The sequence below is a fragment of the Pelmatolapia mariae genome, linkage group LG10_11 (assembly GCF_036321145.2).
Source record: "Pelmatolapia mariae isolate MD_Pm_ZW linkage group LG10_11, Pm_UMD_F_2, whole genome shotgun sequence".
Classification (NCBI taxonomy): Eukaryota; Metazoa; Chordata; class Actinopteri; order Cichliformes; family Cichlidae; genus Pelmatolapia; species Pelmatolapia mariae.
The window spans coordinates 22,743,957-22,760,704 of record NC_086236.1 but is presented as its reverse complement, the minus strand read 5'-3'; the positions used below and the strand labels follow the sequence as shown (position 1 = coordinate 22,760,704).

Here is a 16,748-nt window from a genome sequence, read left to right as displayed (position 1 = left end):
TTGTATTAACAAATGCTGCGGTGTTTTGCTCTCGCATACACCCTGAGGAGATAATCCATTTTATTTCTCTCCAACCTGCTTCTTCTGCCAATCAATACACAGTGTTGCTGTGAAATTTGTAATGATGATATTTACTAATTCTCATTGGTATGATTCGCATATGAAAATGTACCTTGGACAAGGAAAATAGGACAGTTATAAATAACAATATAGTCTGAAATGCTCACCCCAATACTCACCAGTGGCTTCTGCCAAGTTGCTCACTCCAATAATGTCAGGGTGTAATCCTCACCACCAAGGAGGATTTCAGGTGCAAAGTAAACCTTAACCTGAAACACTGACCTGTCCAACACATCACGCAGTGACGAGAGGAGAGAGCAAGTTTAACCAAGACACCGACAGGCCAGAGCTGTACATTAGTGCTCATATTCTAATTAATAGAAGGCAAACAGGTAAAATAGTAGGAAAATATATGTTGAATGCCATCCAATTGGATTTAATTTGTTGGCCTCAAGCACTGATTTAATTTGCTGCTTTAAAACAAGGTAAGTTGGAGTTCACCTGTACCTAGGTATAAAGTAAAATCTTTTTTTAAATAACCATTGTGCATTTTTTGATTGTGACAATAGTTATTGCTTTTAATGCAAAATGTAGCCTAATGAGATTTGCTCAACTGTCACATGATGCATTAAAATTACTTTCTTCCAGTTGTTTGCTTCTACAAGCTAAGTTGCAGCGTACATCTGTGTCAGTTCAAGAAATTTACCAGGTAAGCACCAAATATTTGTGACATCAATTCAGCTTTTGACCAAATTTGAAATACTGTCATGACTTCCTCTCCCGTCTCTGAGTTATCATGTTAATACATTTGCTTTTGCAGTAAGTCAGTGCTGGTGACACTGAAGCATAAAAATAATTAAAACCTAAAAAGTAATTATAAATAGCACTGAAAGAGCTACATTCAAAATTAAATGGGCCAGAAATATTATTCAGTGGCTATACAGAACCATCAGATAAAAATCTGTATTGGCACCATCAGGGTTTCTTCCTCATATGCATAGCTACATACATTTGCTTAACAGAACTGTTTAAGCGCAAGGAGGTCATGTATAAGTAAATCCCCGGTATCAACAACCAAGATTAATTCGATTATGGAGGGTGTTGATACCTACGACACAGCCAGCAGTATCACATCAGTGTTACAGTATTTGTGAAGTGTACAAGGTCAAGCCAAATCCAGTCATCCCTTTTTTATTTCCTGTCCCATTTAGCTGCAGGGGCAAATTTTCCTAGTTTTGTTATATATTTCAGTAGAAATAAAACAATGTCCGACGTTACAGTTTAATGAATTAATCTTATCTTTAGTCTTTGATGGTGAACAATCAAAGGGTTTTGGACGAATACTTAGCAATAGAGGAAGCTTAATTCAAAGAACAAATAAATCGCGTGAACTGTAGAGTAAATACATCTAATACATTTAGAGCTCAATTTATTGACAAGCTGATATTACTGATTGATGTTAGTTATCTGCCGCCGATGTACTGTTATCAGCATTAATGATAGCCGTTAAATAAAAAATAATAAAGGAAGAAAGGGAAGAAGAAACATGCTTCAACCGTGTTATGAGTGTTGATGTTTTATAGTTTGTCCACCAGAGGACATAAATGTTTGCAACGCCACAAGCATAACAATGAGTTAATCTGAGCAGTCAGTCAGAGCATAAATGAGTAAATAAATAAGAACCCATACCAAATGTTAGCAAAATCTGTTTTTGCTTCATGTGTGTGAAAGAAAACCGGTGTAGAATATTGGATTTTTAAATCACCAAATATCTGTGTCGTTCTCAAAACTCTTATTTCAGTTGGGCATAGATTTATTCATTGATAGAGTAAAAAATCTATTGAATGTTTGGAATAATAATGTCATACTTTTAATATGAAATTTTAATATCTGCATCCGTAAAGCATATTTTGCAGTTCGTGTTACCCCTAACATAAATCTACACCATCTACATCACTCTATAATATATAGAGATTTATGTCTATATAAAAGGCAGGTCCCCTAAATCCTTTGCCTGTGTGACTGTATCGTCATGCAGCTGTAGCGCCCGAAGTGTAGCACTGTCAGAAGTCCTCATCATTCACTTTTGTCATTTGAACAGCAGGGTGCAGCATATAAAAGCATTTTAATATTTTCACCATCAATGATTCTTACCTACATACAACATACCTAAATGGATGTTAAAGTTGATAGAAACAGATAATACATTTTTAGGATCATTGTTTAGCGTTTACTTAAATTTAAGCTGGCACACAGCTACTCTGACACTACCCCGGCAGCTTACAAAGGAATAAGATAACTTATTCTGATTCACTTCAACCTTATCGTGATGAGCTACTCACGCCCTGCATCACGATGCCGCCATTATATCTTTATTAGATAAGAATGTTGTTGCAATGTTTTTATCCAGTTAAAATTTTATGCCATAGTTCATGTGCTGCAAAAACAGTTCATCTTTGTTTTCACCAGTTGAGCTGCTTGATATAGCCAAGCTTGTTTATTGCAACCTTCAGGCACTGATAGACTGTTTTTTGAAAGTTTTTGATAGTACATGATGCCCATTTTGGGATACCATACCTTGTATCATGATTTGTGTGTGTCGGGCAAATAAACAGAAATGTTACCCAGTGTTTATTAACGCTTAAGTGTTAACTCTGGCTGTCCCCCCCCCCCCCCCCTATTTTACTGTGCTTCCGTGTAATAGAGAGAGTTTTCTTTATCCGTCTCATTAAAGAATTTATGCTTGACCTTTTCTCCAAGCTCACTTCATTTGTTTAGTTGCCTTTAATTAGCCAGTGCCATATAGCAGAGTAATGACTGACACTCTGAAATTGGGCAAATAATTTTTAGAAGGGCAAGTTCATAGCTTTGACATTTATTTAATTTATTTACAACCGCAAATCCCCAAAAGTAGGGATGCTAACAAAAATGTATAAAAAACAAACAAACAACAGAATTTAATAATTTTTAAATCTCCTAAACCCATACTTTATTCACAGTAGACCATAAAAAACATTGAGTGCTTAAACTCAAGCATTTTACTATTTCAAGAAAAATATGGGCTAATTTTGAATTTCATGGCAGCAACACATCTTTAAAAAGTTAGGACGAGAACAACAAAATGCTGGAACATTAAGTGGTAGTAAAAAGAAACAGCTGACTAAACACTGAAAAACTAATTAGGTTAACTGGCAACAGGTCAGTAACTTGACTGGATATAAAAAGTACATCTTAGGCAGAGTTTTTCAGAAGTAAAGATGGGCATAGGTTCACAGATTTGCAAAAGACTATGTCTACAGATTGTGTAACAATTTCAGAATAATGTTCCTCAACGAAAAATTGTGACGATTCAAAATCTTTGCCAGAAACAAGGCCAAAAACAAATATTGGATTACTGTGATCTGCAGGCCCTTAGCAGCATTGCATTAAAAAAAGGCATTACCACTGACTGGGCTCAGAAACACTTTCAGAAATCACTGTCTGTGAAAACACTTCACTATTCCATCCACAGATACAAGTTAAAGCTCCATCACTCAAAAAAGAAGCCATTTGTGAACATGATCCAGAAAAGTAACCTTCTTCTCTGAGCCAGTGCTCATTTAAAATGGACCAAGGAAAATGCAAAACTGTTCTGTGGTCAGAGAAATTGAAATTTGAAATTCTCTTTTGGAAAACATGGATGTCACATTCTCTGGAGTAAACAGGGGAGGCACCACCCAGCTTGTATTCAGCTCTCAGTTTAAAGGCGAGCACTTCTGATGGTCTGGGGTGCATTAGTGCTTATGGAATTAACAGCTTGAAAATCTGGAAAGGCACCATTAGTGCTGAACAACAAATGCTTCCATCCAAACGGTGTCCTTTCAGGGGAAGGTCTTGCATATTTCAGTAGGACAGTCCTAAACTGCATACTGCATCTTTTACAGCATTACAATAGAGATGTGCCATCAAATCTATATCTGCCTCAGTTTTTTTTTCTTAAACTGTACATTTTCTCAGTTTAAACATTTGATGTTTTATTTGGTCTATTGTGAATGCATATTGGTTTATGAATGTATGAAAATCATTGCATTGTTTTATTTGTATTTTAAACATTGTTGCAACTTGCAATATGGGTTCTATTTTTTGTTAGAATATTTATTTAAAATTGTACAGAATTGTAATATAGTCTAGTGAATGATATGGGAGTTTTCAAGACAGTATTACAAAAGAGACTGATCTTCATTAGCTACCCCTTTAATGTAATAAAATCTTATTATCGGCACTTTTAATTACATTTTTGGTTTCATTTGCCAGACAAAGGTGTAGTCATGGACATCGGTGGCTTGGAGACTGTAGTGGCAAACTCTGCCTATGTGTCAGCCCGCGGCAGCATGGATGGAGCTTCAGCAGCTGCGCTGCGTGACAAAAAGATGCGTGCCAGACTGAAACTCCCACATATCAGAAATTGTGAACACATGAAAGCAACACTAGACACCACCTTTGACAGCATGTGTGTCAAGCAACCCATCGGCAAGCGTCTCTTCCAGCAATATCTGGAGAGTGATGCAACCCATAAAAATGCTGGAGAGCTGTGGAAAGACATTGAAGAATATGTCGTGTGCCAAGAGAAGGACAGACTGCAGAAGGCTCAAAAGATAGTTAATAAATACTATCAATCAGCTTCAAAGAATTTTTGCACTTTCCTAGAGGAGAAGGCCATCATTCGAGTTAAAGAAGACCTCAAGAATGTCCGTGGTGACTTATTTAAGGAGAGTGAACAACAGCTGCTCAAGCACTTGGAAAAAGTGGCCGTAGATGGCTTTAAGAACAGCATGTACTTCCTGCGTTTTGCTCAATTCAAATGGATGGAGAGCCAGCCGTTTGATGAAGAGTGGTTCATGGACTTCCGGGTACTGGGTAAAGGAGGTTTTGGCGAAGTGTTTGCTTGTCAGGCAAAGGCAACAGGCAAAATGTATGCCAACAAGAAGCTAGACAAAAAGAGGCTGAAGAAACGCAAAGGCTATGAGGTAAAATGCTAAGACTTTACAAAGCGGCTCATTATGTCAAGAAATCATTCAGAGTTGTAATGAACATATACAGCTAAACAGGTGTTTTCAGCAATGATTGATTTGCTCTCAGCACAGGCTGCACATACACATAGCTTTATGTACTTTACCTGCAATCTTAAAGTTTTGAGAATCAGAAATCAGAATCAGAAAGTTAACCTTCAAAGCGTCCTTTGAAGTGTACAAAAGCCATTATGAATAGTATTTGTTACTTTTCTAGGTTTCCTGCAGTAGTAAGACAGAATGTCATATAAGGGGAAAAAAGGGCAATGAATCTCTCTGGCTTACATGGACCTGTGTATAGCAATCTATTATTAATTTATAGAAGTAAAATAATACAAATTATCTGTTTGGTTTGACATTGGATGTAGGGCCTCCTGACATTGCACATTCTTGGTTTTGTTGTGTTAATCATGTTTACTAATGTTTGATTTCTCTTTAGGGAGCAATTGTGGAGAAGCGCATCCTTGCAAAAGTTCACAGTCGGTTCATTGTGACGCTGGCTTATGCCTTCCAGACCAAGACAGACCTTTGCCTGGTTATGACCATCATGAATGGTGGTGATTTAAGGTGCTAGATCAAAATCAGTTACAGCAAAAATATGCACACATCAACCTAAACACTATGACTTGCTATGACGTGCTAGTTTCTGTAGTTAACATGGGTGAAGGATCCACTTCCCTCATCTCGACAAATAAGTTTGTAAAAAAAAAGTCAATATTATTTCCTTTCTTGCAGGTTTCACATGTACAACGTCGATGAAAAAAATCCTGGTTTTGATGAGAAGAGAGCATGTTTCTATACAGCTCAGATCATCTGTGGGCTGGAACACCTTCATCAGCACAGAATCGTATACAGAGATCTGAAGCCAGAAAATGTACTTCTTGATGATGCAGGTAAGGAATTAAGTCTGCAACACTTAATCTGTTTTCCATTTGTCTGTTTATATTGTCAATTCACTGCCAAAATCTTTTAATCTCTGTCCAAACCTTTCCTGAGATTAGGGTTGTTGTTTTTTTTTTTTTTTTTGGGGGGGGGGGGGGGGGGGGGGGGGGGTTTGTTGTTGTTAAAGAGAAATCACATGCAGGTAGCGCCCAATCACAAAGCCCTAAATGACCTACTGTAGTAGGTAAATGATGTCCAAACTCTTTGTTCAGTGTCCATATGCTACTGCTGTAATCAAAGCCTTTTTACTTAGGACATGTCCGCCTGTCAGATTTGGGTCTGGCTGTTGAACTTCCACCAGGAAAAGATACAACTTCTGGATATGCTGGGACTCCAGGTAAGTCATTTAACTCCTGTTATACCTCAAGATAAAGTTGCACTTATCAGCCTCCTTAGATACACCTATGATATCAATTTTAAAATCTTATGTTCCCTTGTTCTCGGGTTTGTGCATTCACAAACTTGGGTGAATGCCCATCTGCCCAGTTGCCCACATAAGCCTTTCAGGGCTGAGGGGTAAAAACTATCATATTGGAGAAAAAAGTGTAGCCTTTAGGTTAATGCTGCCAGCTCAAACATCTTTACCAACATGTAGATTGCATTTCTGGACTATTGTGTGTGAAACTGTGTTACATGTTAATACAGGTTTCATGGCACCAGAGCTGCTTCAGAAGAAGCAGTATGATTACTCTGTGGACTACTTTACTCTAGGAGTCACGGTGTATGAGATGATTGCTGCCAAAGGACCTTTCAGAGTACGAGGAGAAAAGGTGCTTTACATACAACCTCTCTTCTCCTGCTTGTCCTTCTCAACTGTCGGTTTTCTGTGCCTAATAAAATGCATATAATGTTGTTTCTTCAGGTTGAGAATGAAGAGGTAGCTCGCAGAATTCTAAATGATCCAGTTTCTTACACACCAAAATTCAGCAAAGAATGCAAAGACATCTGCGAGGGCCTGATGGAGAAGGACCCGACTAAACGACTGGGCTTCAAAAATAACGAGTGCGCAGAGCTCAAGAATCAGCCGTTTTTCAAAGACATTAACTGGGGACGTCTAGAAGCAGGTGATGAAAAAATATCATCGACAAGCGCACATATTTCCTAATTACATGTCTATCTAAAAACAAAAACTTAAAAAAGAAAACGATGCAACAAAAAGATGCTCATTTGTTTATCTCGTGTGTTTCATCTAAAGGAATGCTACCTCCACCATTTGTCCCCGATCCTAAAATGGTCTATGCCAAAAATATTGATGATGTGGGTGCCTTCAGCACAATCAAAGGTGTGGTCCTGGATGACAAGGACGCTGAGTTCTACAATGACTTTGCGTCTGGCAACGTCCCAATACCCTGGCAGGAGGAAATGATTGAGACTGGTGTGTTTGGAGAGCTGAATATCTGGGGAGAGAAGGGGAAGTTGCCCAATGACCTTGACCCTAATTATGTGGAAGCCAAAGGGGGGGGATGTGTACTGCTTTGAATTTAGATGGATGCAAAACAGATATACTTCTAATTTTTAAGATCAGTAATTTGTACAACAATCTGTTATTGATGTATTTAATTTATATTATATTGTTATTATTTATGTAGAATTTGCATGCAAATATTTTATCTACTTATAATGTAATATCTATAGTATTTATAGAATATATAGAAAAGTACAGCATGGTGAAATAACACATAGCTGAAATATAATGTTGTCAAAACATATGTATGTTGCACTAATTGCATTGGTAAGATTTTTATGCATGTAATTATAGAAAAGCTAACTGTATAGAAATCACATGCAATGTAATCTGTATTGACACTGTAGTAATATGTTTTTATTCTTTATGTATTTATTATTAAGAAACAGGATTTAAGTAATTATTACAGGAAACATTTTAGATGGAAGAGTTAAAAGCAATCAATAAAACCTTTGGAAGGGCAAGTGTTGGTTCTTTTCATTTGTAACTTTCTGGCCTGCATTTGAATTTATATGAATATATATGGTGACAATGACAGTAAATATAGCAAATGTCCAGCTTGTGCTTATGACAAAATGTGGAAGAGCCAAAAAAAATTACTTTATTTGCCAATGTGAATGCGACACCAAATCTTCCATCCATCAGTGTCTTTGGACTGTGGGAGGGAAGCCGGAGCATCCGGAGGGAACCCATCTAGTCAGAGGTAGAAGGTGCAAACTCCACATAGAAAGGCCCCAGCCTGCAATCAAACCCAGGACCTTCCTTCTCTAAGGTTACAGTGTTAACCAACACAACAGTACTGCCCGAGACCAAATCAGCAGATTAAATTTCATTACACGTTTACCAGCTGCAGCAAAACTGTGTTGACATTTCACTGATTATTTACTCGCTTCTACAAAGTGGGCTTGTTCTTACTGAGAAAAGAAAGACAAGGATTTTCCAGAATAGTTGAAAAAAATGAATGACTCACTGTCGGTCAGGACAGTATGTTATTGAAGGACATTTGTCTTGTTTGTCTTGAGTGGAACACGTTTCTTACTGATGCTGACCTTAATTACACCATTCTGGGTAATTATTGAAATAAATTATTAACCATCTGATAATAATGAAAATCATGATACAAATTTGATGACGTGTTCCCCGAACAAACCTGCAATAAATCTGTTTTCTTTTTTGATGTTTTAACCAAATCCTAGATCAACAGATTATCAATTATTTTATCTACATTTCTGAAACTCAAATGATTTTTTCTGTTGCATTTACCTTGATTAACGCAGGATATGAATAAATGATTTTCCTTCTAATGAAAATCCATGCTTATCCATCCAATTAACCAAACTCGCATGTTTTTGGTCAAGAGGACACCGAAGAAGATGAAGAAGAAAAAAACAAAACACAAAACACAGAGAGAACATGCAAACACTAACAGTTAATGCAGCTTACCATTTATTGAGGACAAGGAACTATCAAAAATGTAAAAAAACAATTGTTTGTGAACAATTCAATATAAAAGAGAAAGACCAGAAGTAGTGCAGATCTCCACCAGAGCTGCTCATTGTCTGGGCAGTACTTTTAAGGCAATAGTACTGTATTTCTATCTTAGTTTCTCTTTGTTCTTTATAAACTATTTAACTATGTTACTTTAAAATTTCACAAGTGGAACATTCTATTCTTTTGTACAAAATTGAAAACTATGGTATTGAGAAGATATATATTAAAAACCACTGCCATAACTTTCCTTTCTAATTAAGCCTCATGAAAAGTTCTTGTTTCATTAAAAAACAAAACAAAAAAAAACAGGTATGTATTTCAATATGTTCAGCTTTTGGTTACTTCAACTATGTGATATTTTACAAGATAATTGGAAATTCATTCATTCATTCATTCATTATTAATTGTTTATCAATTGTTGTTCTATCTTGCAATGTAATGCTCCTGAAATGGATTGCGTGTTACCTTAACATGCAAATTTTCCACAATTTTTGCTATCAGTTTTGAAATATATGTATTTCAGAGGAAATTTAACCTTGTACAGAGAAAGAAATTTAAAATCAATCACTCTGTAACTTTAATTTTACATAGCAAATGTTGCTTGACAGGACGATGAACCTACCACTATGTTGGAAGTTTTGTGCTGTCATAAGTTTAGCAAGTAATCAACAAACAAGTGCACCCACAGGCAGACACACATGCTGTCTGGTTATGGTGATTGCCTGTGGAAAAAACTAATAATGTGCGAGAGAGAGAGAGAAAGAGAGAGATGGGGAAATGTGGAGTACCGTACTAGTAAAACCAGTACTGACGCAGTTACTTCATCAAAATTCTGGTACCTTCAGCACACAAAACCTGACCGAGGTTTAAATATGCTGCATTGTTAAATGGCTTTTGCTGAATTTACTACATTACCAAACCACATGTGAATCATCCTCTAAAACTGAAACAGGGGATATTTTCAAAAGTTTTGTTCAGTTCAGTAATATTTTCAATTATAAAAGTCATTTAAATAGACAACCAAAGAAAATCACTTCAGATAGTCTCAAGCTACACATGCGAATTTTGCGCAGAAGCTACTGTTACAGTCACATCTTCTATGTAAAATTTCTTTATAAATGAATTTACTTCCTTACTTACTAGTTTACTTGAAGCAAAGAAAACCGTTTCAGAGCAAATTCACCCATATGTCAGTATATTACTAATAGTAGATTGTGGCTGGCACGGCTAGCTATGGAGAAGCATGGAACAATCTATGCAATTCAGCTTATTAATTACAGGTCAATTAATCATTAGACAACCACAATGTACCTGATAGAAATCACCACACACCCATACACAAGTCAGAAACAATGACTGTGCTTTGATTTTGGCTATATTTAGATGTAAAATAATCATCCAGAAATAAAGTTAAGGAATGTCTCATTTACACCTTATCAGCAGATTTGTCATTAACTGAATGGTTGTGCTGCTCCCCATTGACTGCTTCTATATGACATTTACAGATCTCTTCTAGGAATGGAGTGGAATAGGAAACCCTCCCTAGAAGCTAACTTAGATTTAAATACACTGACAGTGAAACAACATTTGGAGCAGAGTTGAAAGCCAGGGGTACAAAAGCATGGCACATATCCAGTAATTACAGCTGAAACGTGAAAGGGATATGCAACACTTGCAGTAAATTAACTTGCTATAACTAGGTAAAATTTAACACCTTCACTTAAAATTGTTGAAATAATAAAAATAAAATTGTATCTTGAATTATTTTGTCTTGAATAAGAAAATGAAGGGGTTAGAGTTAGGGTTGATTTTAAGCATCAAGTCTGGCTACTTCTGATTTGTTTAATTCAGTTCAATTTTCCCTTTAAGCAAAGAGGTCAGTGCGGACACAAGTAAATCAGTATTTAAATTTATAGAGAGGAGGGCAGGGAGATAAAACATTAACAAAAGATTAAAAGTGTAATTCCTTTTCAGTACTGTAAGTATATGACAGTACTTTGAACTATGCTTTTGATTGCTGGCAGCAAAAGAGAATTCCCATTTGATAAGATACAGACTTTCAGGGGTGATTTGAAGTTTCTTAGAAACTAAGAATTGCTTGAGTCAAAGATGGTAAACATCACCATTCATTCTGAGAAGCCACATTCAGGGACAGTCTTAATTAATTTAAAACAAACATACATTTCATATATATTATACAGTATAGATAAATTCTGGACTTTTTTTTTACATTTCCATACATTTCTTCCTCATGTGTAGACACTAATGAATTATAAGGTTGAGTTGTAGCAGCCAGGCCTTTATGCAGGTTCTTTTAGGTGACAGCTCTGCACTTTTTCAAGCTAATGTTTCAACAGAACAGACATTGTTGGATCGATATGCTGTATCACTTAAAAAAAAGTATTTACAAATGTTAGGAATTTAAACGGGTCTTTTTTCCTGCTGCAAACTTTATAGATCACCTAAGCAGCTTCAAGTGTTTGCTTTACTGTTAATTCAGCATTCCCCCCTAAGTATTTGCCCATGGAACATGAAATAGCCTCATTAAAATTAAAAGTTACCAACTCCTCAGAAACAGGACACAGACAGAAGGACAAGATTTGGAGATTAACAAAAAACTGGAACTGGAACCGCTGCAAAACATTATTCTTAATAATACAAACAGTTAATGTTTTATGAACATGCTCCTTGTTTACTTACATTTCAACTTGCAACTTGCCTACCATGTGTAATGTCATGTATTTTGGGCGGGATTAGCACACTTATATTGTAGCTACAGCCTATAAATCAATGCGGATATTAGTCCAGGTACCAGTGCATGAGAAAAAAAATCCTGAGTCAGTTCTCACACAGCCAAAATGTGTATCAGATACTGAAGTTGCAACTAGAGCTCCTCCAATTATTATTACTTCTGCTAATTATTAATAAAAATTACTGCCAAGATGAACACGCTCATTGAAGTCGTAGCACTTTTTCTAGGTTTTGTTAGTTGGATATTGACTCTTATAACACTAGAAGATCAACACTGGAGGGAATCCAGTCAAGACGGGAGTGTTATATTAACTTCTAATCTCTATGAGAACCTATGGATGTCTTGTGCAAGTGACTCCACGGGGAACTATAACTGTCGTGACTTTCCATCCCTTTTTGCTCTTCCAGGTTAGTAAAGTTTAAATTTTTTACATAATATTTTTTTCATCTTCCAAAATATGCCATTTACAATAATTTAATTAGGTAACTAATATAAAATTACTTGGGATTATATGCATAGCTTGCATATTCTCATATATGTATTTTTATTCTCTTGATGATTTAGGAAATTTTACAATCATACTGAAAGAAATGCTTTAAACTTAATATGAAATAATAATCAAATAATCTTCATAAAAAGCCCAAAAAAAAACCCCCAATATCGGCCACAGGCTGTAATCTGAAGGGGTGACAGAAAAAATAAACAGCATCTGTCCAATTTAAACAAACTTTTTGCCAAATTTCTCATGTAAGTTTATTTTTGTCACGTGTGTATACGCAATGTTCAAAACCATTTTAGGGTTGGTGGTACTTCACTCCATTACAGAACAAGTAAAACTTGTTTTTAGCAATGCTCAGAGATAACATGTTCATTTTAGGCAATTTAGTTTAAAACTGTTTGGAAGAGAGTACATTTTGAAGTTAAATGCTTCTTTTATTCATTACCAAACACTGGGATTCTAAAAAACTAATAATGAGTCCGTCTGGTTTATAGACAGGCAAGCAGGCTTGACTCAGGGTCATAATGCAACTATGCATCCTCATCACCTATTACCACAGCTGTTACCATCATCCCTTGTATAGAGAGTGAAATGAGGAGCCAAAGCATGGCTTGAATCCCATCAATAAATAGTTAATAACATTGGCACAGGACTTAAAGCAAATGGCAAAAGGTGACATGTAGCTTTAAGTCTATAGACATTGGTAAGCACCTCTCTGTGGCCCCGCAAGTTGGGTAACATTTTGAGTCTTTGAAAAGTTTGAATAGAACTCAGAATAAAGAGAATGTTAAGGTGAGTGAGCTGGAATTAATCATTAATTTGTACTTTTTGTAGTATCTTAGCAGGAAAATTTTCTGACACATTGAGGCTCGGTGGCTAACAACCTCAAAATTGCGTGGGAACATAGTTTGGAGATGAACGTTTACATCTATTTTTCGTTATAAACCCAATAGTGGAAGCTTTTGCTTTATTTCTGGGCTTTCACAGTTGGATAATGATCAGGGTCACCCTTCCAAATCGATACTGGAAGGAATTTACAGTGGATGGTAATGTTATCTCACCCCATCAACAATGAAAACCTCTGGATGTCCAGCGCAACTGACTCTACAGGAGTTAATTATTGCCGTGATTTCCCATCTTTGCTTGCGCTTAGTGGTATCTGGTCAGCACATATATGTTCTTGTTTAGTTTTTTAGTATTATTAAGTTAAGTACTTCTTATTAATCAATTAAGTATTCATCTGGCTTAGCTACTCAAGCCCAAGACTTTCCAAGTAAGATTTTATCTTAAACCATCTTAAACTATGTTGTAAAAATCATTTAAAAAAAAAAAAACTTAAAAAAAACATTAATAACAAATAATTAAACAGTCTGACCTTAAATGATACACAACGGTAAAAAAGGTTGATCCTTTTTATGAATGTTTTCATCAACATTTTACTTGTTCAGGGTGTGTCTGTCGTTTACTGGTCTGGAAATTTCTACTGTACTAAGTACTGGTGAACAGAGTAACTACAATAGAAAATCCAGAAAAAAACAAATGCAATAAAAACTTTGACTGAATTATAATTAATTAATGCCCATTCAGCAATTAGCATCTACTTTGGTTTGTATTTCTTAAGTCACTGTTTAAGAATCAAGTTATACGATGTGCCATATAAATATTCACCATATCAAAGTGATCCAAAGAGAAAGAGTTTTGTAGTACTCAAACAGTTATCAGTCTTGCCTACAATCCTGAGGCACACATTTCTATACTATGTATTCTGGTTGATTGGTACTAAAAAAGAACCAAGATGGGCTGTCCAGCCTGGTCACAAGATCTGCCTAGACCTGAAAGGATAAACATTTCCTGTTCTCTGAAACAACAGACGCTTTTACAATATGCTATTTTATCAGTTGTGAAATGTGGAATAATTTACATTGAAAATATTTGTGGTCTGCCTGAACTTAATCAACTCATATCATTGTGTCTGTCCTGTGAGATTCAAGGTGGAGCCTCTCACTGAAATTTGAAACAAATGAAAATCTGTGGACAAGAATTTTTTATATGAAGCTTTTTTCATATGAAACAAAAAAAGCTTTTTCTAAAGTTCTTACCAACTTACTGCTTAAATCTTTGTTACTTATTTATATATAATCATACGGTACACAAACTTATAAATCAATATGTTATTCTGTCTTTTATTGTTTGCACACAGGATACATTCAGGCCTCCCGAGCACTGATGATTGCTTCAATTGTGTTTGGGTCGTTTGGCCTGGCAGCTACGTTTGTAGGAATGAAGTGCTCGAAAATAGGTGGAGAAAACTATGTTCTAAAGGGGAAGATTTCTGCAGTTGGAGGAGTGTTTTTTTTACTGCAAGGTAAAGACTTGGGGGTGGATGCAAGATCTATGAAAAAAAAGGAATGGAAAAAAACCCTTTAGTTTAAAACAAGCATTTTAGTGTTTGCATGTGAAATTTTTGCCTGATTATTTGAACCAGACTTACAACTTGAGAAATGCAACCTAGCCTCCATGAAGTCATGTGACAGATTTAAGACAGTTCACACTCCCAACTGAATCTTTGCACAGAACACCTGGTTAAATATAAGCATGCCTGGTTCTTCGATTTCTACTTTTCAGAAGACAAGCTATCATATCACCATTATATAATGGTTTACTAGTTCAAAAGGTTATCCTTACGCTAACAAACCTGCTGATATAGGACCGTCATTAATAAGAGTTTATGCATTTCAACAGCACTATTGGTTACCCCATTTAAAAAACAGTGTGTGAACCCAGTTACAGGATCATCTCATTGACCAAAAAGTATTTTCCCCTGTATTTTAAAAAGCTATATTTCATATATACCTTTTTCATTTAACAACATATTTTTAATTTACATAATTGATATAATTTACTGAACTACAACTTGTAAAGTTTTTAAAAAGGAATAGTCCTTTAAAAAATCTTATGCAATATTTAGATGGTATCTTTGTTGCACAACTGGCCTAATGTTTTTAAACTTGACTTTTTTTATAAAGATATGTGCACTATTTGTGAATTTAACTTGTTTTTGCATTTTGTAGGGCTTTGCACCATGATTGCTGTGTCTTGGTACGCAGCAAACATCACCCAGCAGTTCTTTGACATTCTCTACCAAGGGACAAAGTAAGGCAATATAATCTGCATCAGCTGAAAGCACATAACATAGATTAAAAATTGTTATTATTAAATAAATATTACAATCAAAATGTCATATAAATAAATCTTATTGTCTTGCAGGTATGAGCTTGGAGAGGCGCTTTATATTGGCTGGGCTTCAGCCACGCTTGCCATTTGTGGAGGCTCGTGCCTGCTGTGTTCCTGCGGAATTATGACTGACAATGAAAAAATGTGAGTAACTGTTGCTGAAAAGTTTAATTCGCCAGACATTGTATAACAGGTGTATAATTAAAATTAAACGTGCCTTTTGTATTTTAGACCGTATCCACTCCAACCATCCTCCAGAGGACACGTGCTATCAACTGTGGCACCCTCTCAGTCTGTACCAAGCAACTATGACAGAAACGCATATGTCTAAGAAGTTAATGTGTAGACGGAAAAGTAAGCGGATTCAGAATCTTTCTGGAAGAGACAATAATGAGTAAAAAAAAAAAAATCTGGTAGCATTTATAAAACACTAATTCTGAATGGAATTTTGTTGATTATTGGCTTTATGATATCAATCTTTAAATTACGTGTTTTTAATCCTTTAACTACATGTCTGCTGTACATGAACTTGTAATTATTTTGTATTTATATTGTAAAAATCCCCTTATTATTCTAAACATATAACTACTTAGTTACATTTCAGTCATGACTTAGATATTGAAAACTGTGACATTATAATATCAATTACGGTCATAGGTTCCAGCACAAAATCTGTTACAGTAAGTAAATTTTGATGTAAAAGTCACACTTCCAACTAAGCACACAGTTGGTATATTTTGTTTTCTAATGGTCCCATGCATAATTTATCACAATAACAGGACACATGTGGTTTCATCCAGTGGGGTTTTTGTTTGTTTTGGGTTTGTTTGGTTTTTTTGCAGGAGCCACTTGAGTAAAAGGAATGAAACAAACATAAGCACAGAGTAGCTTGGCACATAAAGTCTATATTGTCATGTCACATTGTTGATTTTATTTTGATTTTACACATTTCTCAAGATTTTTTTTTTTTTTTACTATATATTTACCAGTTATTTACCAGTTCACAGTAATCGAATGCCCTAAATTATGAGAATGTTAATACGTTTATGATTTCTGCTAGTGATGCTCAGTGGTGTTTAGCACAGGTGACGTTGTCATTATTAACTACTTTGCACAGTCAAATAAAGGGACATTCACAGAACTTGCTTGCACAGCAGCTTTTCATTTGAATATTTAAATCAACAAAGAAAAAGCTCGGAGCTCAAATCTTGCCATATAACCCACTTAATAACAGTACTTTCTCAGGGCCCACTTGAT

At 35.6% G+C, this 16,748-nt stretch overlaps 2 protein-coding genes across 2 annotated transcripts; both read left to right on the top strand.

The window, feature by feature from the left end:
* The first annotated feature begins 341 nt into the window (after positions 1-341).
* grk1b (G protein-coupled receptor kinase 1 b) lies at positions 342-7,973 on the top strand. Its single transcript, XM_063487650.1, has 9 exons — positions 342-545; positions 709-769; positions 4,354-5,066; positions 5,548-5,675; positions 5,844-6,001; positions 6,304-6,387; positions 6,696-6,820; positions 6,913-7,114; positions 7,246-7,973. Exons 3-9 carry the CDS (start codon positions 4,368-4,370, stop codon positions 7,527-7,529), a joined length of 1,680 nt encoding a protein of 559 aa, XP_063343720.1. The 5' UTR covers positions 342-545; positions 709-769; positions 4,354-4,367; the 3' UTR covers positions 7,530-7,973.
* Positions 7,974-11,948: 3,975 nt separating this feature from the next.
* On the top strand, positions 11,949-15,828 carry LOC134637192 (claudin-15-like). Its single transcript, XM_063487556.1, has 5 exons — positions 11,949-12,165; positions 14,458-14,622; positions 15,329-15,410; positions 15,525-15,635; positions 15,723-15,828. Exons 1-5 carry the CDS (start codon positions 11,949-11,951, stop codon positions 15,820-15,822), a joined length of 675 nt encoding a protein of 224 aa, XP_063343626.1. The 3' UTR covers positions 15,823-15,828.
* The last annotated feature ends 920 nt before the right edge of the window (positions 15,829-16,748 follow it).